This window comes from Anarhichas minor, unplaced genomic scaffold (assembly GCF_050575085.1).
Source record: "Anarhichas minor isolate MPS153535 unplaced genomic scaffold, ASM5057508v1 ptg000026l, whole genome shotgun sequence".
NCBI lineage: Eukaryota > Metazoa > Chordata > Actinopteri > Perciformes > Anarhichadidae > Anarhichas > Anarhichas minor.
This window is the reverse complement of record NW_027466472.1, coordinates 2,942,958-2,958,125: the sequence shown is the minus strand read 5'-3', so window position 1 is coordinate 2,958,125 and position 15,168 is coordinate 2,942,958. Positions and strand designations below refer to the sequence as shown.

At 41.9% G+C, this 15,168-nt stretch overlaps 1 protein-coding gene across 1 annotated transcript in view; it reads left to right on the top strand.

The window, feature by feature from the left end:
* Positions 1 to 15,168, top strand: part of igsf11 (immunoglobulin superfamily member 11) — an 85,779-nt gene that overhangs the window by 17,236 nt on the left and 53,375 nt on the right. Inside the window, exon 2 of the mRNA XM_076100284.1 lies at positions 7,070 to 7,099. Coding sequence (XP_075956399.1) covers positions 7,070 to 7,099 — 30 coding nt within the window. The remainder of the gene's footprint in view (positions 1 to 7,069; positions 7,100 to 15,168) is intronic.

Genomic DNA, 15,168 nt, shown 5'->3' with positions numbered 1-15,168 from the left:
TGTCAGGGCAGGTATGTGTGTGTGCGTGGGTGTGTGGGGGGAGGTGGTGTGGGGGCTCTTTTATGGATGTGTTCATGCATGTGTGTACTGTGTTTTAAACTGCTTCTGCAAGCAACATTGAAATGCTTCGACTTGCATCTGTGAGAGATTGCATGCAGCTTACACGCACTTAATATGTATAAATGGGCAGACGGATAACACCCATGAAGCCTGTGTGATTGAGCGTGTTTAAGACAGATGCAGTTACCCAGAAAATGGCTCCACTGTGGGCTAAAGCCTCATTATTATGAAGACGACCAGTTACTGTCTGTGGTCCGAACTCAGGTGGAGAGGAACTGAGTGTCATGGAGTGGGCTTCTGAAGGCTAAAGCCCTCTAGGATTAGCTAGTACAAAATAAAAAGGAATAAAACACGGAATTAGCTTTGAGTCAGATCTTTTTTTATCAATTTTATTGAAAGTTATTTAACTTATCCAAAATTAAATCGAGAACCAGAAACCTTTCTGAAAGAGGAGACCTGGCCAATAAAGGAGAAGCAGACAAGTCCAACAGTAAATACATTTCAAAATGAATAACGGATAATTTCTCTGCTTCCAAATCATGTCATTTTAATTCAAAGGAATTGTTTGACAATTTTAGAAATATGCTTATTACGTTTCTTGCGGATGGTCCCCACAGAAAAGCTTAGGGAAGCGGTTGTGCGCTTCTTTTTATTGGAGGTTGGGAAATTAATCAGATATACATTTGCCAAACCAACCACTAAGGCCTTTTCTTTTGTAAAACCGAAAAAATACACTTTGAAAACACTTCTGATAAAGCTTAATGTAAATCTGACCAAACAGGGATTAGTTTAGCACAAAGACTGGAGTGTCTGGTGATTGCCTGGCAACCTCACAGTAATGAATGGACAGCTGAAAGCACCTGTGACAGGCCATGAAATAGTCAGGTACATACTGTAACTGCATGTAAAACCACAACATATCGTTCTTATGCTTTGGTTTTTGACATATAACACGTTCTTTTATGAGCTTTAGAAGTGCTGTTAGACTGGTCGGGGTAATGGGAGCCTGTGGCTCAGTAGAGCGGGTTGTACTCTAACCACCAGGTTGGCGTTTTGATCCCTGACTTCAACTGTTTGCATGTCATCAAAACATTTCCAGGCTTACTGTCCTGTACATTTTGCTTAATTCAATTCAGTCCATGAGTCATATTACATAAAACGACTTTGCAGAAAGAAGCTTACCATGTTGTTTTGGCTTCTGAGAAGTGATGGAGGCCTGATTGGGAGAGAATGTAAAAATAATCTATATCTCCACCGACAAATTGACTGTGAAATGACCTTTTGATAAAAGCATATGTGGATCCACTAAGTTGGCTCCAGCAGTCTCACGCTCTAACGTATCTGTGCCAGACTGAGCCACTTCCGTCTTTTTTTCCTTCACACCTTTTCCAATTAAAACATGACTTGTGATTAAAGGCCGGCAGTCTGCTTGGTGTATATGTACAGTATGTGTGAGTGTATGTGAGTTTAATAGAGAGGGAGATAAACAGGCCTTTGTGCAAGTGAGGCCATGTTGGCAAGTGTCTCTGTGACATTGGCTCTATTATCTTGGCCTGTTGGCGTGCGTGTGAGATTACACCATGCGCTCGTATATGTGCACGTGTGACTGTGTGAGTGTGTCGTTATTATATTGGCTTATTAGACATCCGCGCCAAGAGTTCTCAGTTCACACACCGGGTTAATTGACCTCTGGAGACGTTTCTCTCCTCAGTAATAAAGAAGGTCTGGATGCGATTATTCTGCATTTGCTTTAGATATGAGATTCGTAAGGGCCTTTGACTTCTGAGGTGGCTCATTACTTTTTAAATGAGACATTTTGAACACACCACTTCTCCTATTTGAAACGTTTCTTTGATGCCTGTGTCAGAAATATTTCCAGAATATTACTAGAAATATTTCTAGGCTTTACTTACATTTCAAGATGTTGGGTACTTAGATCATTTGTTTCCTACCAGCATTCAAAGTGGTCAAATCACACCACATTTAAACAAATTGCAATTGACAAAACAGACTTGATAATTTTACCTCAAAATTGTGTCGCAGTGCTTTGGAACAGAGCTCGTCATGTGTTTTATCATGTGCAGATACATTTTATATGAGCAATATTAAAAGGTCTGATCATCAATGATTAATAGTCTTTGTGCTGTAATGTAGGTTAGGGCCCAGGAGGCTAGCTAGCTGGAACGCAAAACAAACAAATCATTCTCCATAAAAGAAAACCTCTTTTAACACCTTCTCCGCTGCATTGTAATGACCTGTATTCCCAATAACAAAGAGAGCTGATGATGGGAAATGATCAATGCGATGAAGTCATGAGGGGTTTTTGTTACTTGCGTTTAAATGTGTTCACAATACTCTCAGGGACAGTGTGCACACACATGAGCGGGCACACACGCTCACTCGGAGGCATTCACACCTACACAATCAAAGAAAAGATGAAACTAACAACTCCTTTCTGAAACAAACAACTTGATTAAGACTCAGGAGGGGAGAGAATCAGGTGTGAACACCGTGGGTCATGAAATCATGTGTGAATGCATGCCAAGGATGTGTTTTTATAGATGCAGTTTGTGTGGTTTTAAGGAAATGCTGCGCCTCCTGAGGGAGTCTGTTTGGGCATGTTATCTCCATCATTGCCGCTCGCTACCTGGTGAGCATCTTCTGGCTGAACACGCTGGCAGGAGAGAAGAGCGTAGGTTTGCCTCTGGGAGACACATTTTTGTTTTCCTTGAAGCTGCATTCATTGAGCATTTCTCTTCCTTTACTTGTTCCCTTTCGCTAAGATGGAATAAAAACTGTGAGTGAGGCAGACGAACAAAAGACACATTTCTGACTCTACTTAAAGGATTCAGATTTAATCCCTTAGATTACAAGGAGTGAATTTTTACCTTGACACCAATGCAGGACATAAACTTTGATTCACCGTGACTATTTAAAGGTATTTCACTTATTATAGTACTCATATATTTAGCAATACAACTGTCAAACTCTTGTTTTCACAGCTCAAATAGTAACCTCAGGAATGCAGGCAAAACTAAAGAGAGATTTGTTTCCTTGCAATTATTGCACTTGCCACCCCCCCCCCCCCCCTCTCTCTACAGCCACATTCCCTATTCCCCAGGCCCCTTCATTGCCCTTTTCCAGCCATCCACCAGATGCCCTCGGACTTTCCCCATCACCGGTCTGCCCACACATCGACACACCTGTTCCCACTTCCCTCATTAGTTCGGCAGTTGCCTGGCCGTCGCCGCCCACCCGCTCACCCGCTCATCTACATCTAACTACTGAATCTAAATAGCCAGATACCATTGCGGAGAAGCAAGAACATTTTCATTTTTATACTATATTTATTTTTGGGTAATTTGGATGAGGCTACCCTTGATATGAATTCCACTTGAAGTCCCAGAAGACAATAATACAACACTCCAAATATATAGACCTATTCCCAAATACACTGCCAGTGACAACTTTCACTTGCGTACAGCCCCTTTCTCAATTTGAAGACACAAGTACCGATCCTGCTGCTGTGTGATGGCCTCAGCGACTAAATAAAGTCAAAGACAAGGAGCCTTCATTCCACATCTGTTTGGTCAGTGTCTGAAAGAGTTGGCAATGCTGTTATACTGAAGAAGATTCAGTTGAGTTCCATCAGAGTGGAGCTGAGCTCTGGTGTGATTTTGCCCAATTTCATCCCCTGGACAACAGAAACAAGCTGTCAACACGGACATACTGTATTCCCGATTTCACATATGTCACAATGAAAGTTGATGGCAAACCGTTGCTCATTTACACATCCACCTCCAGGAGTGACGCCTTTCACAAACAGTCATTCCATCCATTCTTAATGGTTAAATAGTGATTACAGTAGTTTTAAACGGCCAACTACAACCACTGTCAAAAACACTTCTTATTTATTGGGTTCCATCTCCTCTTAACTCTGAGCGTTAATCCTCCTGACTTAGTTTATTATTCTTTAACTTTCTTTAAATGTTATACGTCTCTCTATTTCTTCCCACGAACGCCTCCAGAGTCCCAGGGAAACTGCCGGGGAAACTGCAAATGAGTAATTACTAACATGGACAAACACTTTCCTCAGTTCAAACATCTGCCTCAAAGACGTATAGATTAACACAAACATTGATGTCAGGCAGAGAAAGAAAGGGCGAGGCAGTACACAAGAGACAGTAAAAGAGGTTTGTGATATGTGCTCGTCAATGGGCTTTTACTGACTTTTACTTGTGGTAAGGGGGGGGGGGGGGGGGGTGGCTTGGTCTCCATGGAAACTGACATTCCCTTGAAGGTGCTTGGCAGCCACCACCAATTGTTGAGCTTGGGTAATGGTTTGAAATTCTTGTTAAAGTGCCTCAGAGGTTGAGATTAAATTCAACCTGCTCGAGGTAGACTCAGGCAGTGACTAATCACACCGTTTTAGAGCAAAGGAAAGACGGAGTGTGGTGGCATTCAGACAGGGAGATATATAGTCTGTTACTCACAGGTTGAATGTTTATTTGAGCTCTTTTTGTTCTTGGCTGCCAGTCAGTCACACAGATATTACTTGTCATTCTTTTAGAATAATTTCTTGTGTCGATAGTCGCTGATTGCTCATATTCCTGAGAGGCCTATCCAACTGTTCTTCCAACCAGGTCATTTGAAGCAGGGACATTGTCTGTATATCCAATTTATCAGTTGTTAGAATAACAGCATGTGCAGCCCTTGTTTTCCCGTTATTTCGACACACCTTCCCTGTTTCCTTTGAGCCTTTGATCCACCTGAAAGCCATATCAGAATGTAAGTGGTCAGGCACCACTGCTCAACAAATGATGAAATGATCACTCCTCACCGTCTCCAACTCTTTAGCCGTATGGAGTGTTAAGCCCTGCTGCTGATGGGCCCGTGAACATCTGCAACTGAAAAGGATCAGCCAGGCGAAGTGTCGGCCTCCCACTTCTGCCCTCACAGCCAGCTCATGCTGAAAATATGGGCAATTATTTCTCTGTGCGTTTTTTTTTTTTTTTCACCACTGAATACATCATTGAGAACCTTTAGTTGACTTGGAATCAAATTTGTAAACGTAGGTTTCGCCTTAACAAGCACAAAGCAGGGAGTTTGGCCTGCTGCTGTTGGATTTGATGTTGTCACACGTGAAGAGGGTGTAATAGGATTCTCCATTGAGCAAGCGCATATGTTTCTAAGATCATATGCACTCGGCTCTCTACGAAATGTTATTTGCATTGGTTACGCGAAACAGCAATACTGAGACATTACTTGTGTCAAATACCATAAGGACATATACACAGGGGTGTTTATGGTAGGACTAAAGGAGATTTAATCCTGTGATTTAACATCTTTTGTGCACATTTTTTCGGATGAAAACCTCAGAAATGAACTTGCACATGAACAGCATTGGCATGTAAGTGCCTTTGTGTGTGTCAGAAGCTGATTGTAAAGCTTATTTGTATGCCGCAGCAGCTCCCGTTGCTTCCAGGCCTCCTGTAGAACTCCGTTCAGCCTGAGTGAGTTAAAGGTTTTCGGCACAGAACTTATCGTAACAAAGAGTCCCTTCTTTTCACAAGTCTGTAAATGTAACAGTGCACGACAATGAAGCATGTGTTTTGCATGACATTAAAGAACAAAAACTAGAGTTTAAATAGTTTAAATAGTTTATTTCCTGGTGTTACAAAATCAGCTGGTCTGGCTTAAGTAAGTCTGGTTTTGAGAAAGTATTGTCATTTAGGAAAGCAAAGAGATGCAGCTAAATGTTTGTCTTTCCCAGGAGAATCCATATGAAATGGTTTCATCCAGGCAAACTTGAGTACTTCAAGAAATTGGGGAGAGTTTTTTCTTTTTGGGGATTTTCCTACTGGCAATGTTAGTGTGCACAGTTTGGCACTGGGAGGCGTATAAAACATTCATTATAATTCCCAGTGAATCCATAATTTATTATGTATCAAAATGAAGATGCAAACATATCTACAAAGTATTTTCTGTGATGTCCTCTGTGGCCAATGAGCATTACCAAACCTCTTAGCGCAGAGCTGAAATAATTAGTCATATTTTGCACTGTAACAATGTATGAAATGTGCCCTCGCACTGGCAGTAATCTCTGTAACCGACTTTATTCTTTGATACCTATGAAATGCAAGAAGCATTGTTTGCTGCTACCATGCTGGTGCACCCAAGCAGAAGTCACAAAAGGTTGACTGAGGCCAATTGTAATGAAGATGGCAGTAAGATGATTGTCAGATGCAAGTCAATGGAGACACATCCGTCTGCCATCTGATTTTATTGAGGGAGAAATTTAGTTTGGGCATACATGCTCTTGTCAAGCAGCTGATGGTGATGGAAAGATGTCCGATGCTTTTGTACGAATGCTCACAAGACAAGGTGATGATGCAACAATTTGGTGTCTGTTTGCAATCCAAGGTACGGGTGTATCGTAGTGTGTGCAGGCGTGTAAGAGAAATGCTTGTGGTGTGTCTGTCTCTGTTACAGAAGTGCATTCAGTATGTGTGCGCACACGTTATGTACTTAGCACATGTGGATGTTGACTTCTTTTGGTGGATATGCACCCCTGCACAATAATTACTTCATGCTCAGTGCCGCGAAAGGATTGAATTAACTGTCCCCAGTCAGCGTAGATAATTAGTCGATAAAACACACATGCACACGTGTCTCTCTCCTTCAAACACACATAGAATAAGTCAATATGTTTGCCAAGCTAATACTAATACTGAGACTACAATGTACGAACAATTACTTGCTGTTGCAGGAACATAAAGTACAAGTCTTGAGTGACACGGCTCAATAGGCAATTATAGAGGAGTGTTGAGAAAAGCTGCTGACAGAAACCGAGCCTGGTGTGTGGGTTCTGCCTGCACACAAAGCTATTGTTGTTGATTTTATGTTTAAATTGCTTCATCAGTGCGGCAGCTCCCTGTATGATCTGCTCAGCCCCACGTATGTGCACTCAGAACACAACAGTAATTATGTTTTAACCTTTTTTTTGCAGGTTCGAGGTTCGATCTACACACAGGGAAAGGTAAGACAAAAGTCTTCAATTTACTTCTAGATCTCTTTCCTCTTTTTCTTTCTCTCTCTGCATGCGGAGGGAGACGGGATGATTTGATTGGCAGGCATTAGACTGTATCTGCAACTATGTGTGTTCAGGTTGTGTGCGGATGGATATAGAGGCATTACTGGGGGGATTTGTGGGGGTTTGTCATTTTCTCTGCACACTCACACATGCGCACACTGTTAGCGCAGCCTGTTATCCTAATCATGGCGAACATCAAATGTGGATTAGGGGTGTCTTATGGTATCAGCCATAATCACACACAAACACATAGTGAAATACTCCAGCACACACGCACCTGCTGCAACTAGTACCTGTTCGTGTTTTACGTTATGTCTCGACACAAATGCCATCCGAGAGACGGTAATGCTGGCTTAGCTAAGTTTTTAGTTGATACAAATGTCTTAAAAGGTCCCCTGCTGTGCGTATTTTTGCATGTACTGTGTCTTTGGCTAATGACTCGACAGGATGTCTCTCCCAACTGATTTGACTTAATAGAACATCAGCACTCTTTCTATCCTGAGATTTAAAAACGTATTTATGGTGTTGTCTAGGATGACGTTTTTGGGGGTTTTGCCATCTAGGCAGCATTTGATCATTATGCCGATGGTGGGCTTTCAGCTTTTTTTGGTCTATTTCTGGCAGATGGAGTCTGCAACGGTTTATGTCTGCAGCCTTCCCTGTGTAGATCCCAGAGTATTTTAGTCCAGAATAATCCCCACCATCTGCTGTCTCCTCTACTACGTTTTAGTGCTCAGTATCTCTCCTCTATCTGTCGCTCTAGTTTATTTTCTGTAGCATTTCCTCTTCTTGTTTTTCTCTATATTTTATGATCCCTCGCAGCTGCATCTTTTTTATCTTGATGCCACTCCTCCTCTCATATTCAAGCTTTAACTCTCCATCACCTTCCTTCTCCTTCCTCCACTTAATCCCAATCAGACTGCTCCTTCTTTCTCATGGGTCTTAATTCATTTTTCAATGATGTCTTCCTCTATCTCCTCCTCCTAATATTTGCTTTTCATCTGGCCTTCTTTTAAATCTCTGGATGTCTCTACACACTCTAGTTCACAACGTTTCTCTCTGACCACACATATACGCCCACGCCAACCGCTTTCCACAAGCTGTCAAATCCTAATCTGGGCTTCATGAGCACAGACTACACCCCCGGTTTCCAATTTGAAAGTCCTTTAGATCAACTCCATTACGACTGTATGGAGCTATATTTTATATGTACATTCTTTCAGCATAAGTGCTCATCAGGAGTGGCTTGCACCAGCTGTTTGTAAATCCATCACTAAATTTGTGTGTTAAATCCTTCCTAAATTCTTAGTAACCACTAGCTGGTTTCAAACTGGTGATTAACTAAATTGGGTCGCCCAATTCAAACTTCAGGAATGTCTTGGCAAAGTGTAAATCTGTTGCTAAAAAACATCTGTAGCGCTGTCCAATCAAAAGCAATCAACTATGTAAACAGGAAGTCAATGCAGCATCATGAGCTTTAAAATAACATCCTGAAATACCAGTTTTAGAAAGCCAAATGATATATTAATACTACCTGAAAAATATTCATCAAATCAATTCTTATTTATTTGATGTAATTGCAAACATGAAAGTATACAAATCAACAAAAGCTGCATAAGGAGGACACCGGACTATCGTCAAGCAGACCACTGTTCGTGTCCTGAGTGAAACCAGAAGTCACAACGTCGATTTATTAGTCATGTAACTTCCACACTCGCGTAACGCCACTTCCCTAATTGTTTTAACACAAACTACAGTCTTTTCCTCAACTTAAGCAAGAAGTTGTGTTGCCTAAACCTAATGAAGTTGTTTCCTGTGAGGACGAAAGTTTATTTTGAAAATACTTTATGTATGTAACAAGTGACATTAGTGGGAAATGCACACAAAATGAAAAATAACCTTTAACATGTTATATGAACTGCTGTATGAGGATACATTTTTGTGTAAATGTGTAAATCTACACTCTTATTTTGTGACTTGATTCACTTGGAAGTCACTAACAGGTGGTGCGACCGGCTCTAGTAGAGCCAGACACCACAACCAACTCATTTTTGCTGGTCATGCTGCTGACAAAACGCGATACATCTTACGCTGTTACAGGCTGCCAGCTCATTCATACTGCTTAACAATACCTTTTGAAAAGATTAAGCAGTTTATAACTGAGGATAACAATTAAACTAGTTGTTCAGAGACCCTGAAAGCTAACAGATACATTCACAACAAGGATGAACATTGATTATATTATTTTATTCCGTCATACACTTCTTGATCCAAGCATCCGAGCAAGTTATTTTGTGATCTTTTGTGAAAATACAAGAGCTTGACAGTATAACAGTGGTTTAGATGTTATGCAAAGACACTTGGGACTGAAATCACAACTGTAAAAAGATCTATCTGCTCACATTTGAAATATGAATGGCTCTGATCTTCCTGTACAAGTACCAGGAAGGTGCCCTGGGAAAAGGCACTCGACTCTCAGCTGCTCCGCTGGAGTCGTTCTCTGGCAAATCGTACATGACGACTGCAGAAAGTGTGTGACTGTATCACATATTTCCTCTGCCCTCCTCTCTCAGACTGATGCTCTGAGTGAGGCTGAGCTCTTTGTCAAATGAATACAACTGAGAACATGACGACAACACTTAGAGCAAAGGTACATGCATTGACGACATTGATGATATCCACAGAGAGACATTGTGCTATAATGGGCAGGGTAGAGTACAACATTTGTTGTGGATTCAGATGTGTGTTCCCCCTGAGAGCGGTGCAGCAGCAGTAACAATAAGGACAACATTAGCAACCAAAGTACAGACAGGTATGACATCCGCACCTCAGTGACATGGTTGTCAGCAGTGTACAGCACATCTCTGTGCCAGCGCACAGCTGGATTAACAATGACTGAATGGATTAGTGAGTGAGTGTGTGTGTGTGGGAGTCAGACAGAGACAGAATGATAAAACACAGTGGTGACTCCTGTGTCAAGTGGGTATTTGATAAAGCCGGATACCTTAAACAGATACCGATAATACCCCGAGATCATCGTGTTTTGGCGCAACTTGTAATGACGTCACACAACGATGCACCCCACGTGTACACACACACACACGGCCCTGAGCAGATCATATCGTCGTCATCTGACCCAAATCTATTAGCACTAGGAGTCACAACCTCGTCCACCCGCTCTTCTCCCTCAATTTCCTCCTCTCCGGTTCCTCCTCTGTCGTTCTTTCCCAAACATAAGGGCCCCTACGTGGGACATTTCCTCTGCGAGCTCATCTGAAATGACATGAACAGAGTGAGTTGAACAGTGAGATTAAGCGTGTAGGTGTTCACAGCCCATGGGCACTTAGGCTGCAGCTTTTTAAAGTGGCAGCTAAAGACCCAGCTTCTCTTTACGCCGCTCAGAATGTCCATTTTACAGTCCTCTGAGAGCAGACAGGCTCAAGCTAATATAGACATAATCTTGTGTTATAAATGGTAATGATGATGCTCCTTGAAATATTTTATTTGTCTTGTCGTTTTTCTTAAGAACGGCACAAACTCAATGTGTGTATGACAGTAGTATGATTGCCAGCTGGGCCATTTATGCCAAAACATACCTCCCTGCTGCTGTAAATTGCCTTGAATTTCTGTTGATAGCCATTCCCCTGCACGTCCAAAATTAAAATCCTCCACGATGTTATTCTTCTGTAGCTCTATATATCCTCACTGCTGCAATGCAGTTCTTGGATTACATGTATTCTAACACTGAGTAGCACTCTAAAAATGTCAGTGACGAATATGAGTCATGCAATCTGCTTGACTATTCAAAACGCTCCTAATTGAAATGCTGAAAAGACGGGTTGGGCTAATCAGCTTAGAGATGTAGTCCTCAGTTGACGGATAATAAAGAGGATCTTAGTGCTGAAGAGTCTATTACCACCCCTGTAATGAGAGTTCACATAATGTGATCCGAGCACAATGGAGGGATAGGGAAGTTAAGAGGGAGACGGTGGCAGTAGGCATGGAGGAATAAAGGGCTGCGGAGATGGCTCCCATTGTTCAAAAAGAGGAGTAAAAAAAAGAGAAACATCACATCAGATGGGTTGAACACCTACTGCAGAAATGCAAGTTTGTAAAAATACATTTTAGCTTTAAATTTAGATTTAGATTGTAAGGTCTATTGTAAGGAGGTGAACTGCTGCAGGATAGAAGAGTGTGTGTACACTGTGGGTACAGTGCATAGTATGCCGGAGCCAAATCATGGATGTAAGTCAAGTAAGTCTTTAAAATTACTTGTAAAATCTGGAATTTGGTGCAAGACTGTACAAAATCTGGAGCAACAAGTTGTTAAACCGGTGCCTTCCAAAATTGCCCGTATGACTCTTTTCAAAACAACCGATATGACAGTTTTATGATCTACCAACTCCATGGGTTAAGCTTAGACAACTAAAAATACTGTAAGAGATCAGACCTGAACCAGGTTCTCAAGTATGTGTGTCTTCACTTAAAGGTTTTGAATGAGGATACAAATCTCACACTATGTCATCACCAGCAGTCATTTAGATGACGAGAGGAGAGCAATTGACAGAGAACGCAAACACATGTCGTTTTCAGAATTGGGACAATTAAGCATTGCTGTGGGACATTGTCGAGGAGGGAAATGTGATCAGTCTTCTTTGTAGCGCTCAGAAATCTGGATGCTCAGATAAAGATGTTAACCAGGCTTTTCCTCTGAGCAACGCGAACAGACAGTTGCAGCACTCAGTCTCAGAAAAGATAAATGCATGAATAACGTTGTCCAATTCAGATAAACAGTAATGAACTTATTTTTGAATGAATTCTAACTTCATTAAAACTCAAAGATAAGGCAACGGTTAAGTCGATAATTAACTCTTAAATGTGTCACTTTAAGGTGTCGAAAAAAGATTATCTGGAAAGACGAATATACAGCAGAAGGTGGCAGCCCCAGTTTGACCTCCCATTCATGTCCAACATCAACTAAAGTAACAGGTGACAATAATATACTGTATGTACTGTATACTGGTTATTGGATGAAGGTTTTGTTTTAGTGATGACAAATATTTTTTTCCATTTCGCCAAACCAAATAATCACACAAGTTCAAGATCCTGTAAAAGTAACAGTTTCTAAACGCTGACCACTTTGTGACCTCCAGTAAAACACATCAGAGAGACTGCTTTATGAAAATGCATCTTCTCTCTGTCATGATGTGGGTGGGCGACTGTGGCGAAGTGGATAGCAGGGCCGTCCTTCAATCGGAAGATCCGATCCCCGGCTCAGGCTCCACTAGTCGCATGTCGATGTGTCCTTGAGCGAGACACCTAACCCCAAAATTGCTCCTGTAGCTGCGCTGACGGTGTAGAATTGTGATAGAATCTGAATTGTAAGTCACTTTGGATAAAAGCGTCTATAAATGACTGTACATAAATGACTGTAATGTAATGTAATGATGTATCTCGGGGAAATCGGTGCTGCAGTAGAGTACAGTAAACAGCAGTGTGCGTCACTGTGTGCTGATTGCTGCGGACCGGACGTCACTCATCTCGCTCTCACTTTCATACTCTCTCTGACACTTTCCACACGCACACATACACACACAAAGTTTCCAATGCTTCTGTTTATGAGACAGCCAGAGGTCAGGGCTGTGAAGCATGAGTGGAATGACACAGGGACACACTAGCACCTTTCCAAGCAGCTCACTGCTCTGCTGAAAGTGGGCTCTACCACCAGTGTGACATCAAATCAGACCTTAATGTACTCTAGGAACCCTGACTCTTCTTACCTCACCGTAAAGTTCATTTGGCAGTTCTGTAGAATGTATTTTATAATATCTTAATCCTATTAAAGCTGAAACAAACACCACATGGAATTAACAGTGCGTGCCACAGTTATTGAAGGGTCTCAGCGTGATCAGATGTCCAATTTAAATGAACCTGTCCTTGCACTCACTGTCCTCATAGTTGGCGCTGCACAGGAGCTATTTACACACACTGGTATGCTGGATATCTAATCTGTTGTTTATATTGTGAAATGTGAGGAAAAAAGAATCCATGCCGTAATCTCAATGTAACCACAGGCACTGAACTTAAAGGAACTCTTTGGTACTTTGGAAAATATGCTTATTTGTTTTCTTGAGGAGAATTGGATCACAATATTGATTTAACTCTCATTTCCGTAGCACAAAGACTGGAACTTGGGGAAACAGCGAGCCTGGCTCTGTCGGCACTTCTAAACACTAATTAACACTTCTAAAGCTCACTAATTGACATGTTATATCGCGTTTGAGCAAAAAGATGTTGTGGTTTTACAGAGAGATATGTGCTGGACTCTGGGGCCATGACTTTGTGTATCTTAGCTGGTTAACACCTGCAATGTAATAAAATAGAAATATATCTGTACCGCGAGACGTGCGAGTGACAGATGCCAATAACCCCCATCTTCAGTCTTTCTGCATAGTTTCATGGCTGCTAGAGGTAGCGTCATATAGATAGGACTGTGGTATTAATGTTTTCACTCTCTGCAAGTGGCACAACAGAGAATCTAACACTGAGTTCTAAATTCTGTTCTATTTCTAATTTCCCTTCCATTCTCTTCTCTTATATTCCCGCATGACGTGCCAAGAATATAAAAATGTGTTAGCTCTCTCTGCTCTGCCCTCCAGCCAGGGATAGGACTACTTTCTCTCTACATGTGTAAGGTGGGCAGATGCCAGCCACAGGAACGGAATATAAAGGGCACAGCTAACGTCCCATTGCTCATTACCGTCGACAATGCTACCATTAATCATCGCACCTTCAAGTATCTGAGACCTGCAGGATACAAACTTGAGTTAAGTTCAAAGGGGAGCGGCAATTTGGTATGGTCTTACCATTATATAGGCCATGGCAAAGTTTGTCTTTCACAAGGGCAGTGGCTGTGCTGCTATCTTACTGTCTGATCAAACCTTAAATCTGTTCGCCTATATTGTTCCAATATATAGACATATATATATTTGTACCAGGTCAGTCATGTTTTCAGAGTTCGTTTGCGCAGTATAAAAGATATCAGCTACAGATTTTCAACCCAAAACGACGTCACAGCGAGATTTGGATCATTTAGTCTGACGAGGATGTGTTTTGGGGTTTTCCATTTTCAGGTTGAGATATCTTTTGAGCTCCAACCTGAGATGTGTGTAAAGTGAGGGTGACATGCTGGGTGAGGTCAGGCCCAGAGGCTCAGGCAGTGGTTCGTGTCAGGCGGCAAATTTAGAAAGTGTTGTGTCAGAGTAATAGGAGCTACAGTGTGATACACATCACACACACACAAATACACAAAGGCTGTCTTCCTATCTGCCTGACTAACTACTGACATTACACTCTTGACCCATTTGCTTCAATGGAACAAGTATTCATTGTAAGTAAATGAAAGAAAAGTGTGTGTGTGGAAGGAGAGGAGAGTGAGAGTGCTTTAGGACAGACAACAGATGGGGAGGAAATATGGTGAGTTCAAAGAGGTGGGGCTGGAAGAGGAGAGTTAAAAGTTTGTCTGTGATTGACAGAGAGAGGAAGGCAAGGAGTGAAAGAGATCAGGGAGAGGGGAGGCAGCTGTCCTCAGATGTCTGTCTCTGAGGGCTCAACCAGGAAACATCTTTTAAGTTTCTCAACCTTGGCATTTGGGCACCAAGACAAGTGCAAACATAAGAACACAGGGTCCTGAAATAAAGCGGTACGGACAGGATGGAGAATAGTGGACCTCATTCAAGAACATTTTTCTATTCTTATCTTTTTGTAACTTTCTCTTACTTTTTTTTCGTACGATGAGCGTGTACGAGTGTGCCTCGTCAGTATGACCAGCGTAAACATGATGAATGCGTGAATGAGCGCGTGTTCATGAGCATAGTTAACCATGTAAGGCTATGCGTCCTGTCCCATGTGACCTGTATTGAAGTCATGCTTTCAGAGATCCATGAAGGAAAGCATCATTTAGCAGCATCAGCAGCAGAATTAACGGACTTGCTGAGTCACGGAATGGGTAAAGC